The sequence below is a fragment of the Juglans regia genome, chromosome 11, assembly GCF_001411555.2.
Source record: "Juglans regia cultivar Chandler chromosome 11, Walnut 2.0, whole genome shotgun sequence".
Classification (NCBI taxonomy): Eukaryota; Viridiplantae; Streptophyta; class Magnoliopsida; order Fagales; family Juglandaceae; genus Juglans; species Juglans regia.
Window position 1 is genome coordinate 34,604,499 of NC_049911.1, and position 17,526 is coordinate 34,622,024.

The 17,526-nt window shown below is 33.5% G+C and overlaps 3 protein-coding genes across 3 annotated transcripts; 1 reads left to right on the forward strand and 2 right to left on the reverse strand.

Annotated features, from left to right (window-relative positions):
* Positions 1-1,659: 1,659 nt before the first annotated feature.
* On the forward strand, positions 1,660-2,403 carry LOC109009443 (probable calcium-binding protein CML43). Its single transcript, XM_018989897.2, has one exon. The coding sequence runs from the start codon at positions 1,725-1,727 to the stop codon at positions 2,295-2,297; it is 573 nt and encodes a 190-aa protein (XP_018845442.1). The 5' UTR covers positions 1,660-1,724; the 3' UTR covers positions 2,298-2,403.
* Positions 2,404-2,503: 100 nt separating this feature from the next.
* On the reverse strand, positions 2,504-7,058 carry LOC109009422 (bZIP transcription factor RISBZ3). Its single transcript, XM_018989877.2, has 7 exons — positions 7,036-7,058; positions 6,173-6,629; positions 3,857-3,977; positions 3,577-3,739; positions 3,412-3,487; positions 3,112-3,237; positions 2,504-3,013 (listed from the first exon to the last, which is right to left on the reverse strand). The coding sequence occupies exons 1-7, from the start codon at positions 7,056-7,058 to the stop codon at positions 2,714-2,716; spliced, it is 1,266 nt and encodes a 421-aa protein (XP_018845422.1). The 3' UTR covers positions 2,504-2,713.
* An 8,792-nt stretch (positions 7,059-15,850) lies between these two features.
* LOC109009435 lies at positions 15,851-17,282 on the reverse strand. The gene is made up of 2 exons (XM_018989891.2): positions 17,068-17,282; positions 15,851-16,521 (listed from the first exon to the last, which is right to left on the reverse strand). The coding sequence occupies exons 1-2, from the start codon at positions 17,233-17,235 to the stop codon at positions 16,000-16,002; spliced, it is 690 nt and encodes a 229-aa protein (XP_018845436.1). The 5' UTR covers positions 17,236-17,282; the 3' UTR covers positions 15,851-15,999.
* Between the last annotated feature and the right edge of the window lie 244 nt (positions 17,283-17,526).

Genomic DNA, 17,526 nt, shown 5'->3' on the forward strand with positions numbered 1-17,526 from the left:
ACCGTGTGAGACTCACGCGGCGCTATGCTAGGGAAGGTCTTTGTTTGCCACGCGTGGCACCATAGGAGTCAAAAGGCTTCGAATCTTTTATATCCGACCTGTACTTTACTGCCAAGGGTGGTGAGTGAGCTACACGTGCCTACACAGCCAGTGGCGATCTTTTGTTGGTGATTTGACTCATTTTTAAGTTGCTACTTTCTTATGCTTTTGTTTTCTCTAACTAAGGATCAAGATAAAGTGGTTGTGAAGGTCTACTTCAGTCAGCCCAGCAAAATGTAGCATACAACAATCCACTGCGGCTTCTAGCTGTAGTTTTATAGTCTGTTTATTAGACTATGTAAAAATTGCTTCAAGTGACTTCCCCTTGTGGGAAATGGATGGGAGCCAAACTTTTGATTTCATATCCCTATTTTTTTATTTTGTTTATGTTGTATTTGTTGGTCATGGAATGATTGTTGAGAACTTTCATCTTATTAAATCTTGTATCATATAACCTCTTAGTTTTGAAAAATGATAAATTACCAACTAATTTATTACTCTTAAACTACAACTGCATAAAATAATATTTTTTTCAAATTTGATTTGCTTTTTGGTTTTGATTTGATGTATCTAAAATTTGAAAAAATTATATTTTATAAAAAAGTAATAGATAAATTGTAGATGAGTTGTTAGTGTATCACTACTCCTTAAATATTTTTCTATCATACAATTGCTTTCTTACAAAAAGAAGAAGATGATGATGATAATGACGACGACGACGACGAGAGCAGGCAGTACATGCAGAAAAGTACAATAATAATTAACTCGTAAATAACTGAGTATAGCTAATAAAATTATTACGGGTACAACTACAAAACGAGGTTTCTGCCCTTTCTCGGTGCTTTATAATATTAATATAGGAAGCTGATCGCTGAAGATTTGAATAATTATATTATAATTGATCGATTTATTTATTTTTAAGAAAAAATATAATTCAGATCATTGTAATTGGATGAAGTGGTGCCTCCATTCTTCCAGGAAGCTGCCGTATCAAGTAGTACCCCAGCTTGGCTGGACTATGCACAGTGGCTTGCCTCATTAACACCTTATAAAAAAATCAATAACTCAACACGCAGATTTACATGTACTTGAAATTTTCAATTTCCTTACTTTATTGATTCCGTCGTACACCCGATAAATATTTTTGTCTACTGAAGTTATTTACTAGACTTTTTAGGATATCCCATCATTTAGAGAATTTGTAATTATTGTGTGGTATTTTAATTTGTGTTTATAAAAATTTTATATATAATTATTTTTAAGTATTTTTTGTACAATTTATTAATATGATTGACTGTATCATATTTTTTAAATATAAAATAATTATTTTAACCAATTCATGTTTAAAATATCTAAAAAATATACAAAAATAATTGTATGTAATAGAACTATAATCTAACTAAAATATTCAATTCCATCTGTCATGAGCCAGCTGTGGAATCGAAGAGGTCAATTATCAGCTTCGTTTAAAAATTAGTCAACATCCACCATGACCATTGGAATGGCATTCGCGTGATTTACAAAGAAAACGAGGGTATAGTGCCATTGTCCCAACTATAAAAACTGTTGAACACGAGAGAAGGAAAGCAATCTTGCTCTTATTTGCTAAACTCCACTCGTTCAGAGTGCTTTCTTCTAAACGCTAGTAATTATTTTGAAAGGTGAAAAGCTTTTAGTCTAACATAATGGGCATAAGCCGCATAACCGAGGCATGCTCAAGATTGATTGGAGACGCGTTGCATGCATTTGGAAGCTCAAGAGCTAGCTCAGCGGCAGCTCATGAGGACGATCATGGTTGCAAGCCACAGAATGCGCGCAAGGTTGATGACACAATGGTCCGAGCTCTAATCACCGTGTTCGGAATGCAAAACAATGGAAGAATCAAGAAGGAAAATGCGCGGCGAGTGGTGGAGAAGCTTGGCTTGATATATAGTACTCCTCCTTCCGAGGAAGACAGATCTGGCTTTGAGCTACCTGGCGAAAGTGTTCTAGACGACGACGATGAAGTGCCCTTAGAGGAGGTGCTTGGCGGCTTCGAGGATGCGTCGAAGCGCAACGAGTTACTGCGTGAAGCCTTCAAGATTTTCGACGAGGATGGTGATGGATATATAGAGGCAGTGGAGTTGAAGAGGGTGCTGGAGTGCTTGGGATTGGACGAGGGGTTGGATATGGATCAGATCGAGAAGATGGTGAGAATTGTGGATTTGAACTTGGACGGGAAGGTTGATTTCAGTGAGTTCGAATTAATGATGAAGTGAAAATTAACGTCACTGATTATTTATCAAAGAATGTTATTATTTATTGAGTTTGTTATGCTAATTACTGTATATCCTTCTCTTCTTAAAGGAAAATGCATCGTCTTGAAAATTTGAGCTGGTTGGTTTAATCGAAAACATGAAATTGCAGAGTCGCCGCATTTGATCAATTTGCTTCATTACTTGTTTAGAAGAAACTTGAAAAATCTGGGATTGTTTAGAACAATAAATTGGCAACATTTGAAGTCCAAATAGCCATCAACCTTCAACATAAATATACATTGAACTCTGTCTTGCTATGCACTCGGATACGGATGCAAACCCCAATCATGAAGACTGGCCATCTTTTACCAAAATCAATCATGCTATCATGGCCAGGATCTTTACCATTTTATGCATTGTCAGAGTAGTAGAGAAATTTAAAACAGTACGTTTGCATCTTCAGTGATTACAGCATTACTACTCAAGATTCCAGTCTTAATGTTGTTACTATTATTAGCATTGGTGTCTCCTTGGACAATGGCAGAATTCTGCCCAGAAACTGTCATTCCAGCAAACGAGGCATCATTTCCATGGACAGTGATGGTTGGTGACACATTTGGAACCCGGCGCAGATTATAGGTATTAAGTGGTTGTGGTGTACCTAAATGACTTTGAAGAAGCTGATACAAACTGCAGTTTAAGGAGCCTCGAGCAACCATATCTTCAGCTAATTTTACCTAAAATCCACATGAAAGGTTATTTACCTTCGTTATTTGTATTGCTCTGTATCCAAACAAACTCTCCGAGTTTTACATTATAGAATCTGCTACAATACCTTAGCTCTCAAAGCTTCCACATCCGATTTCAAGACTCGATTATTTGTATCCGCAACATTATACTGTTGATTTGCATCTGTGAGCTGCTTGCATAAAGACACATTTTCTCCTCTCACTTGTTCAACCTGAAACAGAACCATGAGTTAAACCAAACATAGTTTTAAACTGCTAAAGGAGCATTCAACTACTCTGAATTTCTTTTCCTCAGTAGCCAATTTGGGGAATCAAGATTTCACCCTTTTCTAACCCTTTCAAGATTGACTAATCACACAGCGCAAACATCTCAAATCATAAGATACCTGCAACTCAAGTTCTTGCAGCTGTTCTTGTTTTCTTCTTCTTGATCGCCTAGCAGACTCCCGATTGGAAACCATCCTGTCCACCAATAACAATTCAATGTAGTTAGGGTCATAAATTACAACCCAGTATATATGTTACAATGCAGTTGATATACATGAACATACCTTCTTACACGTTTTAAATCGGTGGGGTCCGTGCTCTGCTCACATGGACCAGCTTCTAACTCAACATCTTCATCATCAGATTGCTCATGCGAGGAACCACTGGTACCTCTCCTTTCTTGAGTATCCCTACCTTCTGGTTTGTTGGCTGACATTGGACTGCTAACTGACAGATTTCCAAATCGTTCGAGTATTAAAAAGAAGAACAAACAGAAAGGAGATTCATTAAACTCTAGGATATCTTGAAGGATGCTTATGTATATGCACGTCTCCTCGATCATACCACATATTGATGATTGGGAATCCATGGTTGCTGAAATGCTGGATTTCTTGAAAGTGAGGAGGGGAGAACCGAGAAGGGTTTCTGTCAATCCACCGCAACCTGAAAATAAACTTATTATGTCCTGTATTTACCAACAGGAACATGAGTTAGATCCTCCTATACTAGTACTAGATGGTGAATATGTGTACTTGTCAATGCCCCGATATGGTCATAATAATGGCTATGAGATATATATACATCAATGAGCACTTGGACACACCAGTTTATTTATCCTATGTCCATCTCTATATACGTTCACACACATTGGCCATCAATTTCACTTAGGTAAGAGACATATAAATAAAAGAGTAATTCTACGTATAGTCGTGAAATGCTTAAATGTCGTTTAATCGCTTTAAAAAAGAGTGGGGTCTGTTATTAAAAAATTAATTTCTTTTCATGTGAGTCTCATATTTATTCACTTTTTTCAAAGCGATTGTACGGCACTTGTACACTCACAACTGCAAGTATCATTTCTTTAAATAAAATTATCATTTATCTTAAAAGTTTACGCTAGCAGAAAGTGATAGATTTTCTCCCAATGAAAGTTGACAGGAGATCCACTTTAGAAAATTCTAATCAATTTGAGAATCCTAACTACGACATAATGGGATTGGGAACTATCCCCTGACTACTGTTGACATGTCCCTTTGTCTAACTTCCTCTGTTCACTTTTGCAAGCACATAGGAGGAAGGATATTGGTCATGCGAGGTTGACTGTATCAGCAATTCAGCATCATATAACATGTGGAATTAAACGAGTCTTATTGAGACCAAGTCTCAAATACACAGCTCTCACAAAATCTTTTATAAAAAAGTGAATCACACTATAGAAAATTATGAAAAACTTAATTTTTTTTTATTGAGATCTATATTTTTACAAAAGCCTTATACAAGACTGTTATATTTGGGATTTGTATATAGGATTAACTCTATAGATATATTTTTACACTAAGCTTTACCAATAAATTACATTAACTTAGCACTCCCAATATTATATCCCTAATATACCATTTTCACCTCCGCACGCTTTGGTAGAATTAAAGCGATGGGCCAAGTCGTCAAAATGGACTTCCCCTCTTGCCAATGGCTTTCAATTCATCCAACCGACATAAATTAATGAAAATTATATTAATAGTGCCGTTGATCACATTTGGCAAAGCGGGTGTGAAATCTATTTCTTCTGCAAATTCAAATACCTAGAGATTGACGGTCTGAATATATCAAAAAATTTTAATGAGTTATTTTATTTTTAACTCAGTGTCTAGAATATATCATTCACATTATTTAAATTATAAGATATGATTTATAATATTTAAATTTTAAAATTGATATTTCAAATCAAATTACACCGTATAAATAATTTATTAGGTGTAATTTACGCATTGGTTTGAGAATATAATTTCTCATTTTAAATATATTATGAGACTATTATGTTTAACACTCTCACACTCTAAATCCTATAACCCAAAGGTAGAAGACTCAAGTCTTATTTGGGTAATGATATATTCTTAAAGCTTATCATAATTTCTTTTCCAAACACCACTTAAATATAAAATACTTTTCAATTTTAAATTTTTAACTTTAGCATCTAACCATTATTCAAATACAAAATTCAATACAAATTTTATAAACTTCCAAACAAACAAAAAAAATATACAAATTTTTCAAATTTTAAAATAAAAATTATAATAAAAAATTATAATTTTTTATTTAATTTTTTTTCTTCTTTTTTAAAACTTATTAAATATCTTATTTCAAATTATTTTATTATTATTTATAAATTATTTTATTACTATTTACTTAATTGTAAAATATTTTGAGGTCCAAATGATGCTTCAATCTGGTCGCAAATCTCCTTTGTATAGAGGGTGTGGGACCTTGTCTGTGGGATGGTTACCCTACATATTGTTACTTATATAAAAAAAAAAATGGTTACCCTACATATTATAGGGATGCTTAATTAATTATTGGTTTTTATTTATTTTACAAATTGAAATCGGCATGCGCCCGTCTTCCCTATGCAGTTAAGAAATATTTATAGTGGTAAGTGTGTAAGTATCGCATAGTTATTTTAAAAATAAATAAATAAATATAAAATTTATATAAAAAAAATTAATTTTTTAATAATTAATTTTATTTTATTTTTAAATAATTATTCGATATTTATATATTTTACGATTATACATAATATTACTGATGCCTAAACGGTTACACCTCAGTCGACCGACGTAACACAGAAACGGTGATATAGAGAAAGAGAGAAGGACGACTGACCCGGCTTTTGAGAGCGTAGTTGGCAAGATCACCGGAGAGCACATCGGTGAGATAGCCATCGACTTCATCGGCGAAACCAGTTCTGTCTCGCTCATGACTCTGAAACTCTCCGTTTATCTGATACTTGTCATCGTTATCACGGGTTCCGGTATCGATCAACTCGGGACCGTTTATCGTCCTCCTTATGAACTCCTCGAGAGCCAACTCCGATGCGCTGCGCTTCATGTCACCGCTATTGAAAATCGACGCGATTTGAGACGGAGTCCCAGAGCACAACGATAACCCGAGTTCTACAAGTTGAAACGGTTCCACTACCGGGGACTGGGAGGGGGAGGGGGAGGGGGAGGGGGAGCGAATTATGGCATGGGTGCAGAAATAAATAGAAGCGGAACATGGAGAAGCGAAAGTTGCGAAAGCGAAATACGACACAGTGTGATCGAGAGAGAGAAAAACTATACTACTTAGGACCGCACGTGAAATTAAGATGTGACGTTTTACGAAAATTCATTGTCGTGTGATACAGCATTCAGGTTACCTCCAATAGCATCTTCATTAGTTTAGTTTGGTCAGTTGTATCTTTAAAATTTAATTAATATCATATTTTTTTATATTTTTATATTTTATTTAAATTCAATTCTCATATTAAATTAGTCATTTACTTTTTATATAATAATAAAATATTATTAAATTAATAATTTATTTATATCACATTTTATAATTCTACCAATTCAATATTAATAATAATTATATTCTAATTAAAATAATATTAAAAAAATCATATTTTCAAAGATCATTTAATGTTAATAACTAAAAACTGAGATTAAACTTATCTAAAATTTTATCTAAATTTTTTATTCACTAACCAAACATCTAGCAACATATCCATTTCAATGTCAATAAAAAAATCTACACCTACAAAGCACCTACAAGTGGTTTGAATGAGAAATTAGCATTTTAATATTTGATAAATAAATTGTGGTTTTTTATTTTTAGTCAACCACCGTAACAGAAGTCCAAATTATTTTAGAGATGCACAATCCAATGTAAGGTCTTTTTGGTACAGATTATTTAAATTTTAGCAATCCTTCAACTTTGACCAAGCCAATGAGGATGCTCTAAGAGTATTGCTACATCTCTCGGGATGTAGCCTGAGAACCCACCGAAAAGGTAAAAGTAATTTTTTTATTTTTCTTTTCTTTTCTTTTTTTATGTATTTTTTTAAACATCATAAACATTTTTTTAAAAAAATAAAAATTCACAATACCGATAAAAAAAATTTCTTAATTACTAAATAAATAAATAAAATCCCATTCGGAACATAAATTTGGGTCCCAAAACATTTATGCACCTGTAAATTTAGCTAAACAAATACGCTTTCTAAAATTTCTTTTTAAATTTTCCCTATCTTTAAAAAAATTCCTACATTCTATTTCCTATTATTTCTTTATTCTATTAAAATAATATTTTTTTATTATATTTTTCTCTCATTTCCATTTACAAACTTAACTACTCAATATTTTATATTTTTTCTTATGTTTTGAACTATTACTTTCTAAAAAATATTTTAAACAAAATTTTTTTTTTTTTTTTGCAGGTACGATAATATTTTTAAAATTACTGTTTTTACATTTTCGTAATTATTTAAATTAATTTTAAAATTATTACTTAAAGCAATAACAAATGTGAATATGAGAAATAATTTAGATGATTGGAAGAATAATTTGTTTTATTTGTTAGAATAAAATATTTATAAAAAATGATTTAGGAATGAATAGTGGCTCTATATATTTAGGGAGCCATTGCTCAGAGCATTCCCATATAGTTCCCTAAATTTTTTCCTAAATTTTAACTAAAAATGACACTCCTTATAATTTTATCCTAAATTTTACTCATCATAAAAAAAACCTTCTACATCTCATTTTCTATCATTTCTCTATTCTATTAAAATAATATTATTCTATTATTTCTTTATTACTTTATTACTTTTTTCTCTCACTTCCATATTTTCATTCTTAACCATGAACTCTTTTGTCTTATTTTCTTATTTTCAAATGTCACATTCTAATAATTTTATAAACACTTATACGATTTTTTTTTCCGGATATAATATTTTTCAATCCAACATCGGTGTTAAAAATAATAATTTTTTTAATATGTACATTTCCTAACGCGATGATATTTTTTAATATGATTTTGTTCGCATATGCCTGAGTAATATTTATTTAAACCATTTCCAATACTAATAAAAAGAAAATTAATCGACGAAGCCAAAAAAAAAACCCATCTTTCTAATTCCACTTGAAAGATTTAAATTAGTAGAATTAGATTCATTCAATCAATTTAGTACAAAGGCTATGTATATGTTAACATGGGTGGAAAAAGAATAGATCTTATATATGGAGATCAGAACAATATGCATAATAATACTATAAAATGCTTATGGAGATTTACTCAAAAAGACCAAACTCAGCACAACATTATGCAAGCACAGCTTGAAACAGCATGAAAAGCTCTATATATTATCTATGCCCAAATAACAAATAATTTTTCGAAATTGCTCACAGCAGCTGATATCTAAAACAATTTTCTCAAACATCACCTAGAAGAAAAATGTCTCAAACCACCAAATTAAATATGAGATTCTTCAAGCCAACATAGAAACAACAAAACAGTGAATAATAAAATGTTCAAAAATCCATTAATTTCTCGAAATTGTTCACAACAGCTCAAGAACAAACAAGAAGTCCAAACTCAGCACACAGGTCCATACCAAAACAACTAAGTGTTTTTTCGAAATTGCTCACAACAGCTTAAGAATAAACAATTTTCTCAAACATCACCTATAAGAAAAATATCTCAGACCACCAAATAAAATATGGGATTCCTCAAGCTAACATAGAAACCTTACATCAGTGAATAATAAAATGCCCAAACAACAAATGATTCTTCGAAATGCCAACCACTCAGATTGAAAAAGAAAAGCAGATTGAGATGCACAGGTCCAAGAAGTCAAAAAGGTGACACAGAGCACGAGCCATGGCAGATTTTGAGGACAAATCCAATCGAAATGTCAAACCCTAGAGCACTGTCGTAAGGACACGGGATCACAAACATATTTCAGTGGCCAAAGTTAGACCCAAAGATAAAGAAAAACTATACATAACATTATGCATCAAATTCAGCCATGGAGATGGAATATCATGTGTAAAATCGTGCGCCAGAGAAGACATAGTCCAGCTATGGGAGGAGGACTTTAGTGAGTAAAACCATGTGAGATATGAGTACAACTACATATATTTGGGCCGATGAAGAGAAACCACCGTCAATGGTGGCAAACGGTGCGACATAGGGCAACGTCGAAGAGGGCAACCAAGAGTGGAGAGAGAGAGAGAGAGAGGAACACGCCAGACCAATAGCCCGAAAGGGATGAGAGAAAAGAGGTTGGAGATGTACAACGGTTTCCTAAATACCATATTTGGGAAACCATTGTAGCTTCCCTAAATCAAAACAGCAAAATAGGGAATGAGATAGAAGGGGTTTTTCATGCTCTCCCTAAATTTTTTCCTAAACTTTGGGGATAACAGTAGTTTAGGACACCGGATGAGAATGCTTTCACATACCAAAACATTTTCCTAAAATAGGAAATCGGATGGAGAGAGGTTTTTGTCAAAAAGTTAAATTTTTTTACTAAAATTTAGGGAATAAGGGGTTTTAGGCATCCAAATGGGGATGCTCTAATAGAGGAATTTTTCGACCCAGTCATGTTGGTTTTTCCAAAAAAAAAAAAAAAAGCTTACCAATGGGCGGATGCTAATTATAGGATCGCAACGGACAAGAATAAGGATATTGGTGTAAAACTCGTGAGCCTCCCATTTGCAAAATCTGAAACCTGTGAGAAGTGGTGCAATGAGGAGTTGTCGTTGCCGTGAGGCATCGCTATCGTGACTCGTGGGCTCCGACCATAAAATCGACCATGAATCTCTCGAAGTCGCCATTGCCATGAGGATTCGTTGTCGCCGTGATGAAAACCTATTTGCTCCGACTATCCATTGCCATCTACGAAGAAGCCCTTGAATCCATTATCCCTATGCACACTGTTCTTTTGTAATTTTGTTCATGTTGGTTGTTTCTGGGTTTCGATCGGTACTGATGTTCATGTGAAGAAGTTGGTGAATTTCGATTGGGTTTTTGGCTTTTTCATCTTTGTTTGAACTATTGTGTTAATCCATAATTTTGATAATACTCTAAACTCGCGGCTTGTTTGATTGGGTTTCTGGCTTGTTTAAGTTTCTTCTTAATAAGTGCCCCCATGTGAAGAATAATCGGCTTATTCCTGATTGATCAACCCCATATGCCCCAATGTGAACAATAATCAATTGGTTTATTCCTCACAAATTATTTTCAAGTTTCTAATTAGCAACAGTTCCCCCCCCCCCCAACAATGTGAACAATTATAATCAATCAGTTTCTTCTCCATAAACTATTTTCATGTTTATGAATAATTAGTGCCTGCCCCAATGAGAACAATAATCAGTTTCTTCCCCAAAAATTATTTTCAAGTTTCTCCCTTGGTGGGCGACGGAACTTTCGACGGTGTTGTGCGTATAGAGACAGCTACAAATCCTGCACCAAATCATTCTTAGGATTGTAACTGTTATACCAAAACCGTAACTGTTATGACCATTTAATTCATTCCTTATTTGTTGATTTGTACAGCTCAATAGTATTATACGATAGCTTAAGTTTAGGAGCAATTATCTTGTTTTCAAACTTGTATATATATTCTGTAATTCCATCTCTAATAAAGTGTGTGTGAACCTACCTTCAAATCTGTGTATTTTCTCTATAGTGCGGCAGTGCTAGAAGGGGTTCTGTGTAGAATTTTGGAGTCTTGATTTTATCAGATGTGCAGCATCTTACTATATGTGTAGAATTTGCTGACGTGGTGTGATTTTAAAGCCCCTGCTATTAATATCATTTAAAGAATTAGTAATGAACTAGCTATATATAAAATTTAAATTTAGTCAAAATTTAACTAGTTAGCTCAAAATACAATCATAACAAATTCTTTAAATCTATAATAAATTTAATTTTGAGACTTTTAATTGGTCAAATATAACCAGCCAAAATTACTATTAGAATTAAAATAAATAAAAATTATAGATAGATATATATATATATATATTTAAATGGGATAGTGAAATATTTAAAGAGTTTGTTATTTAATATTATTAAAAAGTAACTAGTTAAATTGAAAAAAAAGAATTTTTTAATTAAATTTTAACAAAAGAAAAGCTAAAAGCTGGGGCATCTTCCTATCTAACGGGAGACAATGAAATCGATCCAATTTGGATTTGTGACCGTTCATTTGTTGAGCAAAAGGTTTCAGTGGAGCATCAAAGTTAGTGAATTGTTATGTACATGGACCCAGATATCAGATCTGATTCAACGTTCGAAAGTCTCTGACAAAATAAAATAAAAATAAAAAATTGAGAGGCTCGGTTTTCTAAAAACTTAATAAGCTCTTCTTCTGTCCATCAAAAAAGCAAGGAAACACCTATTAATAGAACTAATTAATTTGAAAATAAAAATAAAAATAAAAACTCCTAAAAGCAAAAGCATTAATTCGCCTGTATGGCTTGGCTTAATATATGATGCAAAAGAGTGCATGCAATGGCTGTGGTATAGACAAACAGGACAAATTAAACAATGAAAGTTGATTTGGACAGGCACCGACCTCTGACTAAAGTCGGTGAGAAAGAGGTGAACTCCCACTTTCTTTTGAGTTTTCTTTTGCTTTTTTTTTTTTTTTCTTTCTTTTTGCCCTCCAGCTAGCTCCCCCGGCCACTTTAGAACTAAAGGCTGAGTAATACCTAACTTTCTTTGTAACTTGAATTACGTAGCCCCACGATACACCCACCATCAACAAGAAAGTTTATGTATGATTTTATTAATGATAAAACGTTGATAACGTGGGGGAAGGAACTAGCTAATTCGATACTTACGTACGTAGGTTAGCTAGCTATCTAGCTAGGGCCCGATGGCATTTTGTGTATAAACATACGTATATTATATATACCACAAAGCTTTGTGGGTCAGCAAAGCATTTTCTTATATATTATGCTACAGATCGACTCCGAGACAGCAGGCCACGGCGGCTGATTATTGGTTCTGCAGAATATATAGATATACTGTCATGGCTTTGGATCAACAAAATACGATGCATGAGACACCCAACACCCTTATCCTGTACTGGCCCTGCAGGAAGCTTGCTAGCTTGTCCAGAATCATTTGAGACGACCTATATATATAAATACATATATATATTGGGAAAAATTACATGCGAAATTAGTAATTGAAATTAATTAGTACCACTGAGATTATGGCCTATAGAAACCCTAGCTTGCTGTTTGCCTAAGAAATGACAATATAGAAAGAACTCGTGTACGTCTAGAAGCTGAAATCATTCATGAAAGGAAGGAATGTCACTGGTCACATACCTCGAAGAAGAATAAGACAAAAAGCACATATGATCGATTGAGTACTGTCTGGAACTCAAAAAGAGAGGGAGTCGAAGACGAAAATTAAAGGCTCCACAGTCACGAGCTGCCCAAAACATTTTATTTATTAATTTTTTTTTAACGTCTATACAAGCACTTAATTAAAAGGTCCTGAAATCTTTAGAACTCAGTGTACATTAAGAACTGATCATGAGTTGCATGTGTTTTTTATTCTTGAAAAGCATTAGATTAGGCGTCGTTTGTATTCGTAACTCATCTCAATTCATCTCATCTCATCATTATAATTTTTTAAAATTTCTACACAAAATATAATAAACAATTCAACTTTTTCAAATTTCAAAATAATTTTTTTAAATTTCCACACAAAATATAATAAATAATTCAATTTTTATTCTACTATTCACAAATCATCTCAACTCATCTCAACTCATTTCTGAATCCAAACCATTCCTAAGTTTCGATTTTTTTCACAATTATTATTTATATCTCATCTCATTTTATTTCATCTAATCATTACAATTTTTTCATATTCTCATATAAAATAAAATAAAAAATTCAACTTTTTCAAATTTCAAAATAAAAATAATATTAAAAAAATATATTTTAATAATATTTTATTTAATTTTTAATTTTTATCTCAACTCATCTCACCTTATCTTATTTTATCTGTAAAAACGAAAATGGGTTGGTTAATTACCAAACTCTGTTGGAGTTAGATTAAGATGGGTTGATTTATTACCAAGCTCTGCCGGGCTTGTTTAATAGGTTTTAAAAATACGATCCCAAAGCCCAAATTAATGATCTCGAGTGAGATCCTAAAGCTAAACGCAATCCAATAATGCATTGCTTTAAAGCTAGGCCTGTGTTGTAGGCCCGTCAAGAACGACTTGTCAACTAATTGAAGGCGAAGTTGACGAATGACGAGGAAGCCGGAAAAAAACAAAAACAAACTTGGGACTTTCTGATTGGATGTGCACTAATTATAGTAGTTAGGTTATAAATAATATATGTATTTGTTAGGACGCCCCACTGATGATATTATGTGGGACCCAATCCACGTACGTTTAAATTAACATCGGCCGGACCCAATTTAGATTCTATAAAATTAATTTCAGATGCATGGGTCATGTTTGTCTAATTAGCTTCGGTTAATGCTTGCTGTTGGACTCACAATGTACATAAATTTTAGGAGAAACTCTTTGAAACAGCCCTGTTGCTGTTGGGCGAAAAACAGCCCACCAACGGATTGATTACACGTAAGATGACAGAGATTGTTTACAATTGAAGGAAAGCAGCTGATTAGTCCCCTTCCCCCTTCTCCTTCCCTTGCACTGATTACGTTCCAGCCTTCCCCTGTATCGAATACTCTAGCCCTTCCCCTTTCACTACTCCAAAACTGATTTTTAACAACTCAAAAATCACTGACATATAGAAAGTCAATCTTGCCGTTACTTTTCACTCCTCCGAGATCCCTCTGAGAAGAAAAACAGCTGATTTGAAAAAAAAGTTTGGAAAAAAATTCTTTTCTTTTCTATTTTCACTTGTTAAAAAAAAAATATTTCTCAGTTTTGTTTTCTTTTCATGAATTCTTTTTTGTTGCTCTTTTATTGATCTTCAATTAAAGCAAGTTACTCTACAGGATTTTGAGCTTAATATATACAATCCTAAAGGGTTGTCAATGAGCAGAAATGTTACTTGCAACAACAGTTTATGTGCACACCGTAGTCGATGCGTTGGAACATTCGACAATTGCCCTTACATGGTCTCTTATGTCTCAGCTGAAACATCTACATATGAGATATTGGTAGAGGATGTTCTGCACTTAATAACAGAAGATAGTTATCAAGAACTTGTTGAGGCATACATAAAATGGTAGTTGCCGTCGAGAGGCAATTGTCGGTTCTATGTAGTCGGGGATGAGTGGGGTGCCGTTAGGTGGTGGGTTCAAATAGGAAGAAAGGAGAATGGAGTGTGCTGTTCAGATGTAGTGGAATGTATGGTAATAGTGTTAACATGCTGACGTGTCGCATTCTGATTGGAGGGTTGGTTTTATGAGATAATTAGATGGACTAGCCTGCAAGTTTTCTCAAATTTTAAAAGAATAACACATGGCCGGATTGAGAGTATATATATATATATATATGCTTGTGATCAGTTATATATACAATTAGTTATATATAATAATATTTAAATATCTCATTTTGCTTATTAAGGGTATGTCGGACAATTGGCATCATGCATTAAGCTAGAGATCACGTTCAGGCATCTATGTTCAAGACTTAGGCGTAGTTTGGATACCGAGTATATTTTAAGTTTTTTGTGAATAGTAATAAAAAAGTAATAAAAAATAATAATATAATATTAAATAATAATGAATAAAAATGAAAATTAATAATAAAATAATAATAAAATATTCTGAGATACTATTCTCAGTATTCAAATTAGGCCTTAATTACCACTAACTAGAAATTGAAAGCTTGATTCCGTAGAGGGCCAACCCATGCATGCATGCATGGTACGTAGTCATGATCAATATTGCAGCGGATATCTAAGGCTCTTAAAAGTTTTAATTTCCAGCAACTTTCGATTAATCCTGATCTTCTAAGTTTCTAAATATACGTTCTTGGCAGTACTGTATACTTCTTATTTCTTTTATTTATTATTATTATTTTGTTTGCTGCTAGTGATGATGATAAGGCTTTCATATATATGATCAGCAATTAATAGGAAACAAAATAATTTTGAGTTTTAGGTTCGGCTCCGGACATTTAATTGTTTGCATGAGCAGTAACTTTTTGAACCATGCATGCATCAACCATAGAATTAATAGTACTATTCATAATTATTACATTTTTGTTTGCTTTCTTACAGTGCATGGCAGAGTAATAAAGGAATTTCTTTACCCAAAAAACAAGCACTAAATTTCCATTTGGTCGTGAAAAGCTCTAAATAATTAGAAAAAATTTATTTATTATCTATTTTTTTTTATCATCCTGATCTCATTATTTTATGATATGATATGATATTAGATGATTAATTTTTAAGTAAAATATAATAAATAATTTTTAATCATTTAATATCATATCATAAAATAAAAAAAATGATAAGAATTAAAATTATAAATATAATTACTCAAATAATTATTACGCAGCATTTACCTGCACGCACATCTGGAAAAGAAGAAAAAACAATTAATCTCAGACAACTTAAAGCTGGACATAAGCAGAAGTGATCATAATTAACTTCCACATTATGCCATGGGTTTCCCTTTTTTTTTCTTCTTCCCTTCCCTCGCTATGATATAATTCATACAATACTCCCATCCTCAAATTTCCCCTTTTCGCTCTCAAACACAAAGTCGAGGTTGTAAAGCACAGGCACCATTGTTGCAGAACACAAAAAGACCAATACAGGACCAAAAATCCAAAGCAGAAGAGGAAGTCCGACATGGAAGAGCCTGTTTCCAACAGTGTTGAGGAGAAAGCCCTTCTCTAAGAGCTTGTACACGTACTCGGGGGTGACAATGGACGTGGAATCCTGTGGAGTGTTGATGAGGATGTTCACTTGGTTTATGAACCTAATGGACAGAGAGTGGCAGAAAAATGAGAAGACGAAAACGGTGAGGAGAGTCACATACTTCAAAGCCAACATGAATTCCCCATGTCCCCCATAAACAGTGTCGTCCAGCGGTTTCTTCACGCTATATGTGCTGCTTATGACGGCAGCCAGACCAGTGCAGAGGAGAATCGATGTAGTGGCCATTAGGGTTGATCCCATTATTGTGTTCCTTAGAGATTGGACCGCTAAGATGTTCTTCTTGTCATTGTCCTGTCAAATTAAATAATTCAACCGCTGATCATTAGAGTTATTATTTTTCTTTTTACTCAATAGTTTTATTTTGCCAACATGATCATGCATCTTCCTCTATGATTACACCACAAAATTAACATACGTGGAAGCCACTTTTTGATCTAACGTTGACAGGCCATATTGTTCCACGCGTCCATGCTATTGCTATTTGCTCAATATGATAGCAACTTTTGGGGATGAATCTTGGTAGACTAATTGAAGAGATGACAGCGATACTGACCAATTTCTGCTTGGATTTGTTGCATTGCGTTGTAGCACAATACACTTAGATATATAGTTATGATCTGTTCTTAATGATCATTATGTTAAGATCAGATGACCAGGCAAGCTACAGTTGCAACTTTCTTAAGATTATGCTCCATGGGTATATGTATATGAATACAAATTAAGGATATTGGTGTTTAAGCAATTAATCATTCCCTACTGCTACGAGGAAATTAAGTTCATCATGTCTTTCTCTCATGACTACTTGCAGCAAGTTAATGACAAATAAGATGTTCGTACCTTCATCATGGCCGAGACCCAAAAACGTCGTCCGGCAGCATTTGTTCCGATGATGGTCGTGAGTGGTTGTTTGCGAACCTTATGCCATAACCAGATATGATAACCACTGGTAATCAAAAACCCTAGCGGTACCAGAATCACATCCAGATAACATTTTCTCCATTCCATCTCTCTTTGATCTGTATATACAACTTTTCTGAGTTCATGATCTCCTTTGCATCTGATCGGCAACTATATATACACATGATATTCAGAAAGAATGTGCGTGGACTTGTTTTAAATGGGCACGTACGTAATTCAATTGACAAGCAAAGTAAATAAAACTGAACCCTTAATTTATCACAAAATTACAGTCATGACCTAAAATTATGGGGGACTTAAGTCCCCTTTGCCATCTCTTCTGTTCCCCACTTTTTCTTCGTCTCCTTTTTTTATCATCATGATGTGCTATTTTAAGGG

Bases quoted from the DNA above. Each gene is read 5' to 3' on its own strand.
- LOC109009435 (XM_018989891.2), bottom strand. From the start codon at position 17,235: ATGGAATGGAGAAAATGTTATCTGGATGTGATTCTGGTACCGCTAGGG. The intron at 16,522-17,067 runs GTACGAACATCT...TTAATTTGACAG, and splicing joins GGGTCTCGGCCATGATGAAG to GACAATGACAAGAAGAACAT.
- LOC109009443 (XM_018989897.2), top strand. From the start codon at position 1,725: ATGGGCATAAGCCGCATAACCGAGGCATGCTCAAGATTGATTGGAGAC.
- LOC109009422 (XM_018989877.2), bottom strand. From the start codon at position 7,058: ATGGATATGTTGCTAGATGTTTG. The intron at 3,978-6,172 runs GTCAGTCGTCCT...TGGTAAATACAG, and splicing joins ACTACGCTCTCAAAAGCCGG to GACATAATAAGTTTATTTTC. The intron at 3,488-3,576 runs GTATGTTCATGT...ATTGGTGGACAG, and splicing joins GATTTAAAACGTGTAAGAAG to GATGGTTTCCAATCGGGAGT.